Consider the following 14,563-nt stretch of genomic DNA (forward strand, 5'->3'; position numbering starts at 1 on the left):
GGCACGGGCGGAGCGGGCGGGGCGGATGTCACTAGTGCGCAGGCTCAAAGCAAGGTGGGCGCGGGCGGAGCTAGCTGAGAAGCAAAAGTCTTTGCGGGCGAGTGGGTAGCAGAATGGTCTGGTTCTTATGTCATTAAGTATAGAGGAGAAAAGGGCCCACAAATAACCATCAGTGATAGATATTAATATCACTATAGCGTTCTCAGACAATCACCTTTTTCTCAGTTCTAGCGGGGTAGGCTAGACAGGTATTATTGCTGTTGTACGAATGAGAAAGCTGGGATTCGGCCACTAGAATGTTGCAGGGACAGAGTTTGGAGCGAATTCAATGGAGATACACCGGAGTGAACGGGCTTAAATGGACAGGCGGGGGAGAAGTGGAGACGGTGAGCTGAGCTGGAATGCTATTGCGGGTTAACGGTGAAACCTCGTGGACAAGAGTTGACGAGAATTGAGACTTCCCACTTTGTAGCAATAGTTTCATAGCTGTCATTGGCTGAAACAAAATTTGCTGTCTGTTTTTCAGTCTCTCCAGTTATTGTAGGCTGATATACTTATTTTTATGAGCGTAGAGGAACCTCAGTGTGTCCGTTCTGCCATCCGCTGGGCTTTTCTGGAGAGGCAGTGTCTAGTAGGAACTGAACTACTTGGGCTCTCTGTGACCTTGGCTAAGTTAGACTGTGCAACTTTACTCACTTGTAAAATAGGAGTTATAAGCCTATTTATTATGAGGGATAAAAACCAATTAATACATGCAAAATGCTTAAAACAGGGCCTGACATGGAGTAAGCACTAGTCAAGAGTTTACATCTTATTATTTTGTTTCCATTTGCTTTAGAGGTGATAGGCACTGTCACCACTGATAGGCCTCTCCTACACAGGTTCCATTTTACATCTTTTGTCTCTTCTCACACGTTTTTTCTACCAGTGATACATTGTACAGTTGACCCTTGAACAACATTTTGAACTGTAGAGGGCCACATATTCGTGAATATTTTTCAATAACTAGATTGGAAATTTGGAAAACTTTTTGGAGATTTGCTACAATTTGAAAAACATTCTCATTTCTATAGCTTATTTCATTGTAAGAATATGGTATATAATACCGATAACAAAATATGTGTTAATGAACTGTTTATGTTATCAGTAAAGCTTCCAGTCAATAGTAGGCTATTGTAGGTTAAATTTGGGGAGAGATAAAGGTTATATGCACATTTTCTGCTGCGGGGTGGAGGTAGTTGGTGCCCCTTACCACCCCGTCTGTACTCTCAGTTTGTACCACTTGCAATCCACGTACTCAGTAAATTACTTACATTATTTATTAAGACCTCCTACGTACCAAGAATAATTCAAGTAAGACAAGATCCTGTCCCTCAGAGAATTTGCATTCTCTGTTGGGGATACAAATAATGAAAAGCTAAATAAATAAAACAGTTTCATATTAAGTACTGAGAATGGGGATGCTGATTTAATAGTAGTTGCAGGAAGAGGTCACTTTATAGAGGGAGCATTTCAGTTAAGGAAATCCTTAGCGATGAGAAGGAGCAGCCACAGAGTTGGGGAAAAGGAAAGGTGTGTCAAGCAGAAGGAGCAACATGAGCCAAAACGTAAATAGGATGAGCTCAATGTAATCTGGAGCCTGGAATTGTTAGGTCCTCGTGCTCAGAGTTAATTGTTTTTCAAAATTGGCAAGGGGATGGTTACAGGGTACAAGCCATCTAAATTCTGTAACAACAAAAGTCCATGTGTATAGTACAGCTTCACGACAGAACTCCTGACTAACTTCATCATTTAATAAATCCTTGGGTTCTTTTATTGGTACGTAGTAATTTTTCTTTCCCTTCGGAAATGAAACAGGCCTTTATTGAATTAGTCTATCCTTTCCTAGAAGGAAGCTTGGTAGTGGAAAAAGAATGGACTTTGGCTTCAGATAAACTTCGGTTCAAATGGATTTGGGGTGAGTTAAATAATCCTGAGTTTTGGCTTCTATCTTTAGGTTGGAAATAATAGTAGAAAATAATAATTTAATAATAATAGAGAAATAATAATTTCTCTGTGTTAAGTAGCCTGAGTGGAAGCATCTAACACAATATGTTGGACATAATAGCTATTGAAACATTAGCTTTCTTCCTTTTTTGGCCTGACGAAGGCTTACCATGAAACTGCCCAAATTCAGATGGCAGGTTGCTGTTCTGAGATGGCCATTTGGTTACCTTGCCTTTGTTTTCCTTCCACTTTTACAGAATTTCCACTCTTTTTTCCTGCTTTCACTATTATATAATTGTAATGTTAACACTGCAGCATTTGCCTTTTATTGGAGTTAATCCAAAGTGTACAACCCATCTATCTCCACTCACATCTATATAACATCATAAAATGTATTTACTTCACAACCTTGTTTTCAGTTAGAAACTTTTGAAACATGCAAGGGACCTTTGTTTCATGTGTTCAGGAGAAGAAAAGTTTGTGATGTTTGAGAAGAGGTTGACATAATGTACACTCTGCTCTTTAAAAAGAATCATTTTGAGCAAGCATATCAACCTGGGTGGTCTGTCTAAATATAACCTGGTTTTCAACAAAATATTTAAGCATGCATCTCCTTTCTTAATTGCATATCTGTACACTTTTATTTTTTAGAGAACTGCCTTTTCCTGACCCCACATGATTCTGGTATGGTTTTGTTAGTTTGTTTATTTATTTATTTATTATCTTAGACCTCATTTTCTTTAATTAAGGTATCACTGATATACAGTCTTATGAAGGTTTCACTGAGCAACATTGTGGTTTCAGCATTCACCCATATTATCAATCTCCCCCAACCCATTTGCAATCACTGTCCACCAGCTAAGTAAGATGCTACAGAGTCATTACTTGCCTTCTCCATGTTATACTGCCTTCCCTGTGACCTACCTATATTGTGTGTGCTAATTATAATGCCTCTTAATTCCCTTCTCCCTCCCTCCCCACTCACCCTACTCCACCCCTCCCCTTTGGTAACCACTAGTCCCTTCTTGGAGTCTGTGAGTCTGCTGCTGTTTTGTTCCTTCAGTTTTGCTTTGTTGTTATACTCCACAAATGAGTGAAATCATTTGATACTTCTCCTTCTATGCCTGGCTTATTTCATTGAGCATAATTCCCTCCAGCTCCATCCATGTTGTTGCAAATGCTAGGATTTGTATTCATTTATGGCTGAATAATATTGCATTGTGTATATGTACCACATCTTCTTTATCCATTCATCTACTGATGGACACTTAGGTTGCTTCCATATCTTGGCTAAGTAGTAAATAGTGCAGCAGTAAACATAGGAGGGCATATGTCCTTTTGAATCAGGGATCTTGTTTTCTTCAGGTAAATTCCTAGGAGTGGATTTCCTGGATCAAATGGTATTTCTATTTTTAGTTTTTGAGGAACCTCCATATTGCTTTCCACAATGGTTGAACTAATTTACATTCCCACCAGCAGTGTAGGAATGTTCCCCTTTCTCCACATCCTCACCAGCATTTGTTGTTCCTAGTCTTTTTGATGCTGACCATCCTAACTGGTGCGAGGTAAGATCTCATTGTGGTTTTACTTTGCATTTCCCTGATGATTAGCTATGTGGAGCATCTTTTCTGTATATCTTCCTTGCCAATCTGGATGTCTTTTATTTCTTTGTGTTGTTTGATTGCCATGGCTAGGACATCCAGTACATATTTCCCTGATGATTAGCTATATGGAGCAACAGTGCCTGTTGGCCATCTGAATTTCTTCTTTGGAGAAGTGTCTGTTCAGATCCTCAGACTATTTTTTAATCAGATTATTTCCTTTCTGGATGTTGAGGAATGTGAGTTCTTTATATATTTTGGATGTTAACCCCTTATCGGATAAGTCATTTACCAGTATATTCTCCCATACTGTAGGATGCCTCTTTGTACTGCTGATGGTGTCCTTTGCTCTATAGAAACTTCTTAGTTCGATGTAGTCCCATTTGCTCATTTTTGCTTTTGTTTCCCTTGCCCAAGGAGATATGTTCAGGAAAAAGTTGCTCATGTTTATATTCAGGAGATTTTTGCCTATTTTTTCTTCTAAGAGTTTTATGGTTTCATGACTTATATTCAGGTCTTTGATACATTTAAATTTACTTTTCTGTATGGGGTTAGACAATAATCTAGTTTCATTCTCTTACATATAGCTGTCCAGTTTTGCCAATACTAGTTGTTGAAGAGGCTTCATTTCCCCATTGTGTATCCATGACTCCTTTATCACATATTACTTGGTCATCCATATATGCTTGAGTTTACATCAGGAGTCTCTAGTCTGTTCCATTCATCTGTGGGTCTGTTCCTGTGCCAGTATCAAACTGTCTTGATTACTGTGGCTTTGTAGTAGAGCTTGAAGTTGGAGAGTAATCCCCCCTGCTTTATTCTTCCCTCTCAGGATTGTTTTGGCTATTTGGGGTCTTTTGTGGTTCCATGTGAATTATAGAACTATTTGTTTTAGTTCATTGAAGAATACCAGTGGTATTTTGAAAAGCATTGCATTGAATCTGTAGATTGCTTCAGGCAGGATGGCCATTTTGACAATATTAATTCTTCCTATCCATGAGCACAGGATGTATTTCCATTTAGTGGTTTCTTCTTTAATTTCTCTCATGAGTGTCTTGTATTTTTCAGAGTATAGGTCTTTCACCTCCTTGGTTAAGTTTATTCCTAGATATTTTATTCTTTTTGATGTAATTGTGAATGGAATTGTTTTCCTGATTTCTCTTTCTGCTAGTTCATCATTAGTATATAGGAATGCCACAGATTTCTGTGTATTAATTTTGTATCCTGAAATCTTGCTGAATTCAGTAATTAATTCTAGTAGTTTGGGAGTGGATTCTTTAGGGTTTTTTATGTACAATATCATGTAATCTGAAAACAATGACAGTTTAACTTCTTCCTTGCCAATCTGGATGTCTTTTATTTCTTTGTGTTGTTTGATTGCCATGGCTAGGACATCCAGTACATATGTTGAATAAAAGTGGGGAGAGTGGGCATCCTTGTCTTGTTCCTGATCTTAAGGAAAAGCTCTCAGCTTTTGCTGTTAAGTACAATGTTGGCTATGGGTTTGTCATACATAGCCTTTATTATGTTGAAGTAGTTGCCCTCTATTCCCATTTTGTTGGGAGTTTTATCATGAATGAATGTTGAATTTTGTCAAATGCTTTTTCAGCATCCTTGGAGATGATCTTGTGATTTTTGTACTTCTTTTTGTTGCCGTGGTGTATGATGTTGATGGATTTTTGAATATTGTACCATCCTTACATCCCTGGAATGAATTCCACTGGATCACGATGGATGATCTTTTTGATGTATTTTTGAATTTAGTTTTCTAATATTTTGCTGAGTGTTTTCGCATCTATATTCATTAAGGATATTGGTCTATAATTTTCTTTTTTGTAGTGTCTTTGCCTGGTTTTGGTATTAGAGTGATGCTAGCCTCATAGAATGAGTTTGGAAGTATTCCCTCTTCTTCTATTTTTTGGAAAACTTTAAGGAGGATGGATATTAGGTCTTCTCCAAATCTCTGAAAAAATTCAGCAGTGAAGCTGTCTTATCTGAGTTTTCTTTAATTAGTTTTTTGGTTACCATTTCAGTTTCATTGCTGGTAATTGGTCTGCTCAGATTTTCTGTTTCTTCTTGGGTCAGTCCTGGAAGGTTGTATCTTTCTAGAAAGTTGTCCATTTCTTCTACATTGTCCAATTTGCTAGCATATAATTTTTCATAGTATTGTCTAATAATTTTTTGTATTTCCTGGGTGTTCATAGTTATTTTTCCTTTCTCATTTCTGATTCTGTTTATGTGTGTAGACTCTCTTTTTTTCTTGGTAAGTCTGGCTAGGGGTTTATCTGTTTTGCTTATTTTCTCAAAGAACCAGCCCCTGCTTTCATTGATTCTTTCTATTGTTTTATTCTTCTCGATTTTATTTAGTTTTGCTCTGATCTTTGTCATGTCCCACCTTCTACTGATTTTGAGCCTCATTTGTTCTTTGTTTTTTAGTTTCATTAATTGTGAGTTTAGACTGTTCATTTGGGATTGTTCTTTTTTCTTGTGGTAGACCTGTACTGCAATATACTTTCCTCTTAGAACTGCCTTCACTACATCCCACAGGTTTTGGGGTGTGGAGTTCTTTCATTTCTCTCCATGTATTGCTTGATCTGTGTTTTTATTTGGTCATTGGTCCATTGATTATTTAGGAGCATGTTGTTAAGCTTCCATGTGCTTATGAGCTTTTTTTTCATTGCATAATTTATTTCTAGTTTCATACCTTTGTGGTCTGAGAAGCTGGATGGCACAATTTTGATATTTTTTAATTTACTGAGGCTCTTTTATGGCCTAGTATATGATCTATTGTGGAAAATATTCTATGTACTCATGAGAAGAATGTGTGTCCCACTGCTTTTGGGTGGAGTGTTCTGTAGATGTCTGTTAGGTCCATCTGTTCTCATGCATCATTCAGTCCTTCTGTGTCCTTACTTATTTTCTGTCTGGTTGATCTGTCCTTTCAAGTGAGTGGTGTATTGAAGGCTCGTAGAATGAATGCATTGCATTATATTTCCCCTTTTAATTCTGTTAGTATTTGTTTCACATATTTAGATGTTCCTGTAGTGGATGCATAGGTATTTATAATGGTTCTATCCTCTTTTTGGAGTGACCCCCTTTATTATTATGTAATGTGCTTTTTTGTCTCTTGTTACTTTCTTTGTTTTGAAATCTGTTTTGATATAAGTACTGCTTCTCCTGCTTTTTTCTCCCTATTATGTGCATGAAATATCTTTTTCCATCCTTCACTTTTAGCCTGTGTATGCCTTTGGGTTTGAAGTGAGTCTCTTGAAGGCAGCATATAGATAGGTCTTGTTTCTTTATCCATTCTATAACTCTTATGTCTTTTGATTGGTACATTCAGTCCTTTTACATTCAGGGTGATTAATGATAGATATGAACTTATTGCCATTGCAGGCTTTAGATTTGTGGTTACCAAAGGTTCAAGGGCAGCTTCCTTACTATCTAACAGTCTAACTTAACTTGCTTATTATGCTATTTCAAACACAATCAAAAGGGTTTTTTTTCTCCTTTCTTCTTCTTCCTCCCCCACTCTTTGTATATCAGGTGTCATATTCTGTACTCTTTGTGTATCCCTTGACTGACTGTGGGTAGCTGACTTAATTTTGCATTTGGTTAGTAATTAATTGGTCTACTTCCTTTACTGTGGTTTTATTTTCTCTGGTGACAGCTATTTAACCTTAGGAGCACTTCCATCGAGAGCAGTCCCTTTAAATACACTGTAGAGATGGTTTGTGGGAGGTAAATTCCTTCAACTTTTGCTTATTTGGAAATTGTGTGATCCCTGCATCAAATTTAAATGATAATCTTGTTGGATAGAGTATTCTCAGTTTAAGGCCCTTCTGTTTCATTCCATTAGATATATCATGCTAGTCCCTTCTGGCCTCTAAGGTTTCTGCTGAGAAGTCTGATAATAGCCTGATGAGTTTTCCTTTATACATGATCTTTTTTCTCTCTCAGACTGCTTTTAGTACTCTCTCTTTGTCCTTGATTCTTGCCATTTTAATTATTATATGTCTTGGTGTTGTCTTCCTAGGGTTCCTTGTATTGGGGGATCTGCGCATTTCTATGATGAGAGATTATTTCCTTCCCCAAATTGGGGAAGTTTTCAGCAATTATTTCCCCAAAGAGACTTCCTATCCCATTTTCTCTCCCTTCTTCTTCTGATACTCCTTTAATGCAAATATTGTTCTGTTTGGATTGGTTACACAGTTCTCTTATTATTCTTTCATTCCTAGAGATCCTTTTTTCTTCTGTGCCTCACCCTCTGTTTTCCTGTTCTCTAATTTTTATGTCATTTACCATCTCCTCTACCTCATCTAATCTACTTTTAAATCACTCCATTGTATGTTTCATTTCCGATACTATATTTTTCAAAGTTTCTCTTTCCTGAAGTCCTCCCTGAGATCTTGAATATTTTTCTGTAGCTCCATGAGCATGTTTGTGATTTTTATTTTGAAATCTTTATCAGGAACATTGGTGATTTCAGTTTCACTTAGCCCTTTTTCTGGCGTCTGAATTTTTGTTTGTACAAAATTTTTTTGCTGTTTTATTTTCTAGTGATTCCTATGGAATAATAACTTTGTGTAGGCAGCACCCTCTAGTGCAAGAGGCTCTACTCTCTTGAGCTGCCCAACAACTGTAGGATAGTGGAGGTTGCAGGCAAGTGGCACTGGTGCCTGCCTGGGAAAAAAAGCTGTTGCGTGCTTCCTGGCTGCAGTGCCTGCCTCCACTGCCAGATCCAGTGGGCCGAGTACATAGGGAGGAGTTTCTGCATTATGGCCCTGTACCTTTCATATGCGAGGCTGCATGCCAGCTGGCTTGACACAATAACGGGGGCAGCAGGTGTGCAGACCGATGCCTGCTGGGAGGAAAGAGTGGCAGGCTGTGTATTGCAGTGCTGGGCCTCAAGGCTGCATTGCCAGCCAGGGGGATGGAGCATCTGAAGCTTCTGAAAGTTCCCAACCTGCTGGGCTGAGTGTGCTGAGGTGATTTTTGTCCACCTACCCTTTCTCCTGAGAAGCAAGTTCTGTGTAATCTTTGCCCTTTTACCACTCCTCTTTGTTTTGGGAAGTCTTTGAAAGTGCCTGCCTTTCTTTTGTCCCAGAGCAACCAGTTGTGCATACCTTTTCTCCACACATGGCTGAAATCTCAGTCTCTACGAGTATTCTGCCTGTCTTTGCTTTCCAACCCCTCTGATCTTCAGAGCATCATGTAATGTGGGTTCATGCACCCAAAGCAGTTCTCCAGGGCTAGGTGTTCAGCAGTCCTGGGCTTCCACTCCCTCCCCGCTCCATTTCTCTTCCTTCCTCCTGTAAGCTGGGGTCAGGAAAAGGCTTGGGTCCTGCTGGATTGCGGCTTTGCTACTTTATCCTCTTCTTTGAGATCTTTTCTTTTCCCCAGATGTAAGCAGTCTGTTCTTCAGTCTTTGAGCTGCTCTTTCAGGTTTAGTTGTATTTGCTGTATTTTTCTGTTATATGTGATTTTGTGAGGAGGTTTCTGCCTCACTTTTCACCCTGCCATCTTTTTCCCCCCTCCAAATTCTGCTATTAATGTTAAAATCAGGTATGGATGTGACCAGGTCCCACTAATCATGGGACCCCATCCCTCTATCCTCATTGACTAGTCACCCAGACACAACCAGAGTTCCTCCATCAGTCTTGACATGTGACCTCTGGGAGAGAGTAGGTCTTTCCTTCTCTTAAAGCACCATGCAAGTTACCAACTCTAAGCACCATGCAGGTCTGGAATTATCAGGGCCATCTTGTCATCACATAGAGAGAATCTATTTGAAGATGAAGCCAAAGTCCTGAAGATCTGACAAATAAGGGAAAGAAGAGGAGCCCTTATGTAAAAATAGTTTGCACCAGCTCTTGGACTTCTCAGTTGGTGAGCCAACACATTTGATCTGGTCTTTTGTTAGGTGTGTCTGAAAGAATCCTGACTAAATATACTGCTATTAAAGTATAATGACCATGTCTTATTAACACCCACTAAGACTGGTAGTGAACCTTGTGAACAAATGGATGAGTGGCTTATTATAGCACAAATGGTGAATAAAATTAATGGGTGGATGAATAAATAAATTGAAGTTTTCATTTTATGTACCATTAATATATCTGCTGTATAATTGTCTATATAGAAATTAGTTTTCCAGAAATTATCCTGGAAAGAAATGTAAAATGTTGTTAAGATGGTTATCTCTGAGTAGTGGGATTCTGGGAAAATTCTCTTCTTCTTGAATTTTTTTATTTATGAATTTCTAAAGTCTACCATAAAACATATGAATAGCTTTTAACATCAGAAAAAGTAAAGTAAATAAAATAAAAGTTTTGTTTTCCATTTATTGTTCTGACACATGTAAAGGAATTTTGGCTTTCAACTACATTTTAACAAAGACATTTGTTTTGTTGTTGTTTTTCAAGACTTAATCTGGAAACCACATAGTTATATGTGAAAAGATTTTTTGCCTTGGCAATTGCTATGGTCTGAATGCTGTGTTCAACCCCACCAAATTCATATGTTAAAATCCTAACCCCCAAATGTGGTGGTGTTAGAAGGTGGGGACTTTAGGAGGTGAGAGTGGAGCCCTCATGAATGAGATTAGGGTTCTTATTAAAGAGACCTACAGAGCTCCCTACCCCTTTCTGCCAAGTGAGGATACAGTGAGGTCTGCAACCCAGAAGAGAGCCCTCACTTGACCATGCTGTCACCTTGATCTCAGACTTCCAGCTAATAGAACCATGAGAAAAGTATTTCTATTGTTTATAAGCTGCCTGGTCTGTGGTATTTTGGTTAGCAGCATGAACAACTAAGACAGCAGTTGAACACTGATAAATCAAGTGTACTATGTACTTCACTTCCATTTTTTTATTCATTTTATAAATAATAAACCCTAGATTATCAAGTTCCTCTCCAGTTTCTACTGAATAGTTAGTTAAAAAAGAACTTCCCTTCTCATTCTTATTTGCTGTGCTCAGGAATCTATATATAATTCTCATCTCTTTTTTTTAAATTTGTTTTTATTTCTTTCCATTCATTCCAAAGTAAATCTCCATTCCTTAGAAATGTCCCTATATTTATTCAAATTTTTCTTTAAAAAATATTTTTTATTGAGATACATACACTAAAATGCATAAATCTTAGTATAGAGCTTGATGAATTTTCACATGTATGTACACTAATGTAACCATCATATAGATCAAGATATCAAACATTCTTACTATTTTTATTTTCCCTTCACTTATTTCACCCATTTCCCCTATCTCTCCTCTATGGCAACCACGAGTCTGTTCTCTGTGACTGTAAGTCTATTTCTGTTTTGTTTGTTCATTTGTGTTTTTTTTTAAGATTCCACAAATAAGTGAATTCCTCATTATTATTGAGCTTTTCCTATATGTTTAGAGGAATAAAAAATTGTCAGTCTTCAGCTTTCCATAAATACAGCAATATGAGGGAGGAGGAGAAACAGAGGTTGTTTTGATTTTCACTGCATCAGGACTGTTGTTAAGTGCATAAACCTGGACCCAAAGAAAACAAGGTATATGGCTCTCAAGCACAAGACTAAACTCCTTTGATCTATTCTCATCTGTGAAAAGAAGAGTCATGCTTTTTGATAAAAATCTGTAGGAAATCATATGACTTAATGTCTAAGCAATAAATATGTTCCAGAAAAGTTCAGTGCCAATTAAATTTTACAAATAAAATCATATCGTAAATAGAATTAGAAACAATAAAGTAAAATAATAGAATTGTTATTATGGGTTTAACTTTTTGTAACTCAAATAACTATTATGGGATGTGTTGTAGGCAAAATAATGCTCCCTTCCCCCCCAGGATGTCTTCATTCTAATCTCAGGAACCTGTAAATGTGTTACCTTGCATGGCAAAAATTATTTTGCAGATGTGGTTAAATTGAGGATTTTGACATGGGAAGAGCATCCGTGTGGACCCAGTATAATCACAAGGGTGTTTATAAGCGGGGGCAGTAGAGTTAGTCAGAGAGAATATGAGAGCAAGAGAATGTGATAACAGCAGCAGAGTTCAGGGAAGAGAGAAGACACTCATACTCTTGGTTCTGCAGAGGGAGGAGCCATGAAACAAGCCAGGAGTGTAGGCAGCGCCTAGAAGCTGCAAAAGGCAAAGAAATCTCCCCCAGAGCGTCCAAAATGAATGTAGCATTGTGAACACATTTTATACTTCTGACTCCTAGAACTGTAAAATAATAAATTTATGGTGCTTTGAGCTATTAACTTCATCGTAATTTGTTACAACAGCAATAGGAAACCAATATAGATTGCCAGATAAAATACAGATGCTGAGTTTACAACTGAATTTCAGATAAACAATCTTTTAGTAAAAGTATGTCCAAGTTGGCACAAATACTGCATGGGACATACTTATACTAAAACATTACTTATTTATATGAAATTCTATATAAATTCTAACTGGGCACCCTGCTTTTTTTTTTTACTGAATCTGGAAACCCTAAACTATTATAATGTGCATTATTTATTCACTTATGTATTAATTTCTATCTAGTTTAGCTTTATATATCAAATTTTCCTAAAGATGCCTGTGTTCATCATAAATTATATTGTTATGGAGAGTTATAATATTTACAAAGCTATTTTTACCTGAAAATTCCTCATTGCAATTTGAGGATATGTAGTTGAAAATACTGGGTGGCAATGGCTCTCTTCTGTGTTGGTAGAACTTTCTCTGGCACAAAAAGGGATCTCATAATTGTAAAGCTATATGGGGTGAAAGATCATCTGGTTCAGGATTTGCAAAGTCAGATGAGTTCAGAGTCCAGACAGACTATAAATGAATGAAGCTTGTCAGTTGTAGGACAATACGAAGTGACCCACACAGCACATCCCCTCTCTAAATGGGTCCCAACATTGTTAAAACCCTCTGAGAACAAAACAAAACATAGCCTACTAGTTTGCTTAGGCCCCCTTTCATAGTCCCCATCACTCCAATTTATCCAAATAAACTTTCATCCTAAGTAAACAGTGTGCTTGCCAACAAATACAGCCTTCTGAGAAGTTCCTTATTTCCTTTCAGCCAGATTGCTGGTCTCAAATTTCTCCTTTATAAATTTCAGAATGTCTACTGAGCAGACTTCAACTTCAGAAATCATGGAAATGCTTGCAATTTTTAAATGTGATTCACTGACCAGCAGTGGCAGTATCAACTAGCGTGCCAGCTGAAAATGCAAATTCTTGGGTCCCTGACGTACAGAGTCAGAAATTCTGCAGAAGGGGCTCTGCTGTGTTTTAACAACCCCTGAACATGGATTCTTATACACACTAAAGTTAGAGAAGCCCTAATCTAAATACCTTGAAGAAAGAGAGAAACCTGGTCTTATCCATAGCTCTGGGTTTCCCGGTCTGTTTTCTGCAAAATGTGCTTGCAGGTGTCATCCAGTCCCCTTCCCCAGGGGCCACTGCTGAGGGCTTACAGATTCCCAGAGTGATGTGGAGGCCTTAAGGGAATTACGGAGTTCCTGCTATGTTCTAGGCAATGCAGCTGGTCTCAGCAAAGTTGTGCTTCCATGTAATAATTTCCAGCTTGCTCCTCACTTATAGGAGATCTAAACCTGAGCTATATTTTAACAGCATGGATTTTTAAAACTTCATGGACATTTTTAAGAGCACAGCAAGAGTGAGGGGAAATGTAGTTCCCATACACTGCCCCACCCCACCACCACAACACACAGCTTCCCCCACCATCAACATTTCCCCATCAGTGTGCTACATTTGTTACAGTTGATGAAACAATATTGATACATCAGTATTAACCAGTGTCTACTGTTTATATTAGGATTCACTCTGGGTGTACATTCTGTAAGTTTGGACAAACATGAGGACATATATCCAGTGTTACTATGTTATAGAAAAGAGTTCCACTGCCTTAAAAATCACCTGCTCTCCACCTATTCATCTCTCCCTCTTCCCTAACCCCTGGTAACCACTAATGTTTTTACTGCCTCTACAGGTTTGCCTCTTCCAGAGTGTCATATAGTTGGAATTCCAGAGTGTCAAATAGTTGGAATATGTAGCCTTTTCAGATTGGCTTCTTTGACTTGGCAGTATGCATTGAAGTTTCTTCCATACTTCCATATGTTTTTGTGGCTTGATAGCTCATTCCTTTTAATTACTGAATAATCCATTGTATGGATGTACCACAATTTGTCTATGCATTCACCTACTGAAGGATATCTGTGGTTTCTTCTGAGTTTTGGCAGTTATGAATAAAGCGGCTATGAACATTTATATGCAGGTTTTTGTGTGAACATCAGTTTTCAATTCATTTGGGTGTGTACCAAGGAGCACAATTGCTGATCATATGGTAACAGTATGTTCAGTTTTGTAAGAAACCTGCCAGGCTGTCTTCCAAAGTGGCTGTACCATTTTGCATTCTCACCAACAATGAATGAGAGTTCTTGTTGCTGCACATCTATACCACCATTTGTTGTCTGTATTTTGGATTTTGACCATTCTAATAGGTGTATAGTGGTATCATTGTTATTTGAATTTGCAATTTTTTAATGACATGATGTCGAATAAATGCAATTCCTTGTGTTGAATAAATACATTTCAACATGTTGAATAAATACATATGCTTATTTGCCATCTGTAAATCTTTGGTGGGATGTCTGTTCAGATCTTCTAACATTTTTTAAATTGAATTACATTTTCTTAATGTTAAATTTTAAGAGTTATTTATATATTTTGGATAATAGATACGTCCTTTGCAATATTTTCCCCCAGTCTGTTGCTTGTCTTCTCATTATGTTGACGGTGTCTTTCACAGAGCAGAAGTTTTTAATTCTAATGAAATGCAACTTACTGATTTTTTCTTTCGTGGATTGTGTTCTAGGTATTTCATCTAAAAAGTCATCTCCAAATCCAAGGTCACCTAGATTGTCTCCTGTTTACTTGCATGTTGTCTACTTTTTCCATTAGAGC

The 14,563-nt window shown here is 37.7% G+C and overlaps 1 protein-coding gene across 3 annotated transcripts in view; it reads left to right on the plus strand.

The window, feature by feature from the left end:
- Positions 1–14,563, plus strand: part of SMIM43 (small integral membrane protein 43) — a 51,555-nt gene that overhangs the window by 161 nt on the left and 36,831 nt on the right. Inside the window, exons 1-2 of one of the 3 annotated variants that reach the window (XR_012131599.1) lie at positions 43–386; positions 1,889–1,957. Coding sequence is in view for 1 of the 3 variants with exons in the window: in XM_073237097.1 (XP_073093198.1) it covers positions 1,889–1,957 (69 nt within the window). In the remaining 2 variants the exon portion in view is untranslated. Of the gene's footprint in view, positions 1–42; positions 387–1,888; positions 1,958–14,563 lie in introns of those variants that run through there. The other 2 variants (XR_005056681.2, XM_073237097.1) reach the window with 2 other exon arrangements.

The sequence above is a fragment of the Manis javanica genome, chromosome 5 (assembly GCF_040802235.1).
Source record: "Manis javanica isolate MJ-LG chromosome 5, MJ_LKY, whole genome shotgun sequence".
Lineage (NCBI taxonomy): Eukaryota > Metazoa > Chordata > Mammalia > Pholidota > Manidae > Manis > Manis javanica.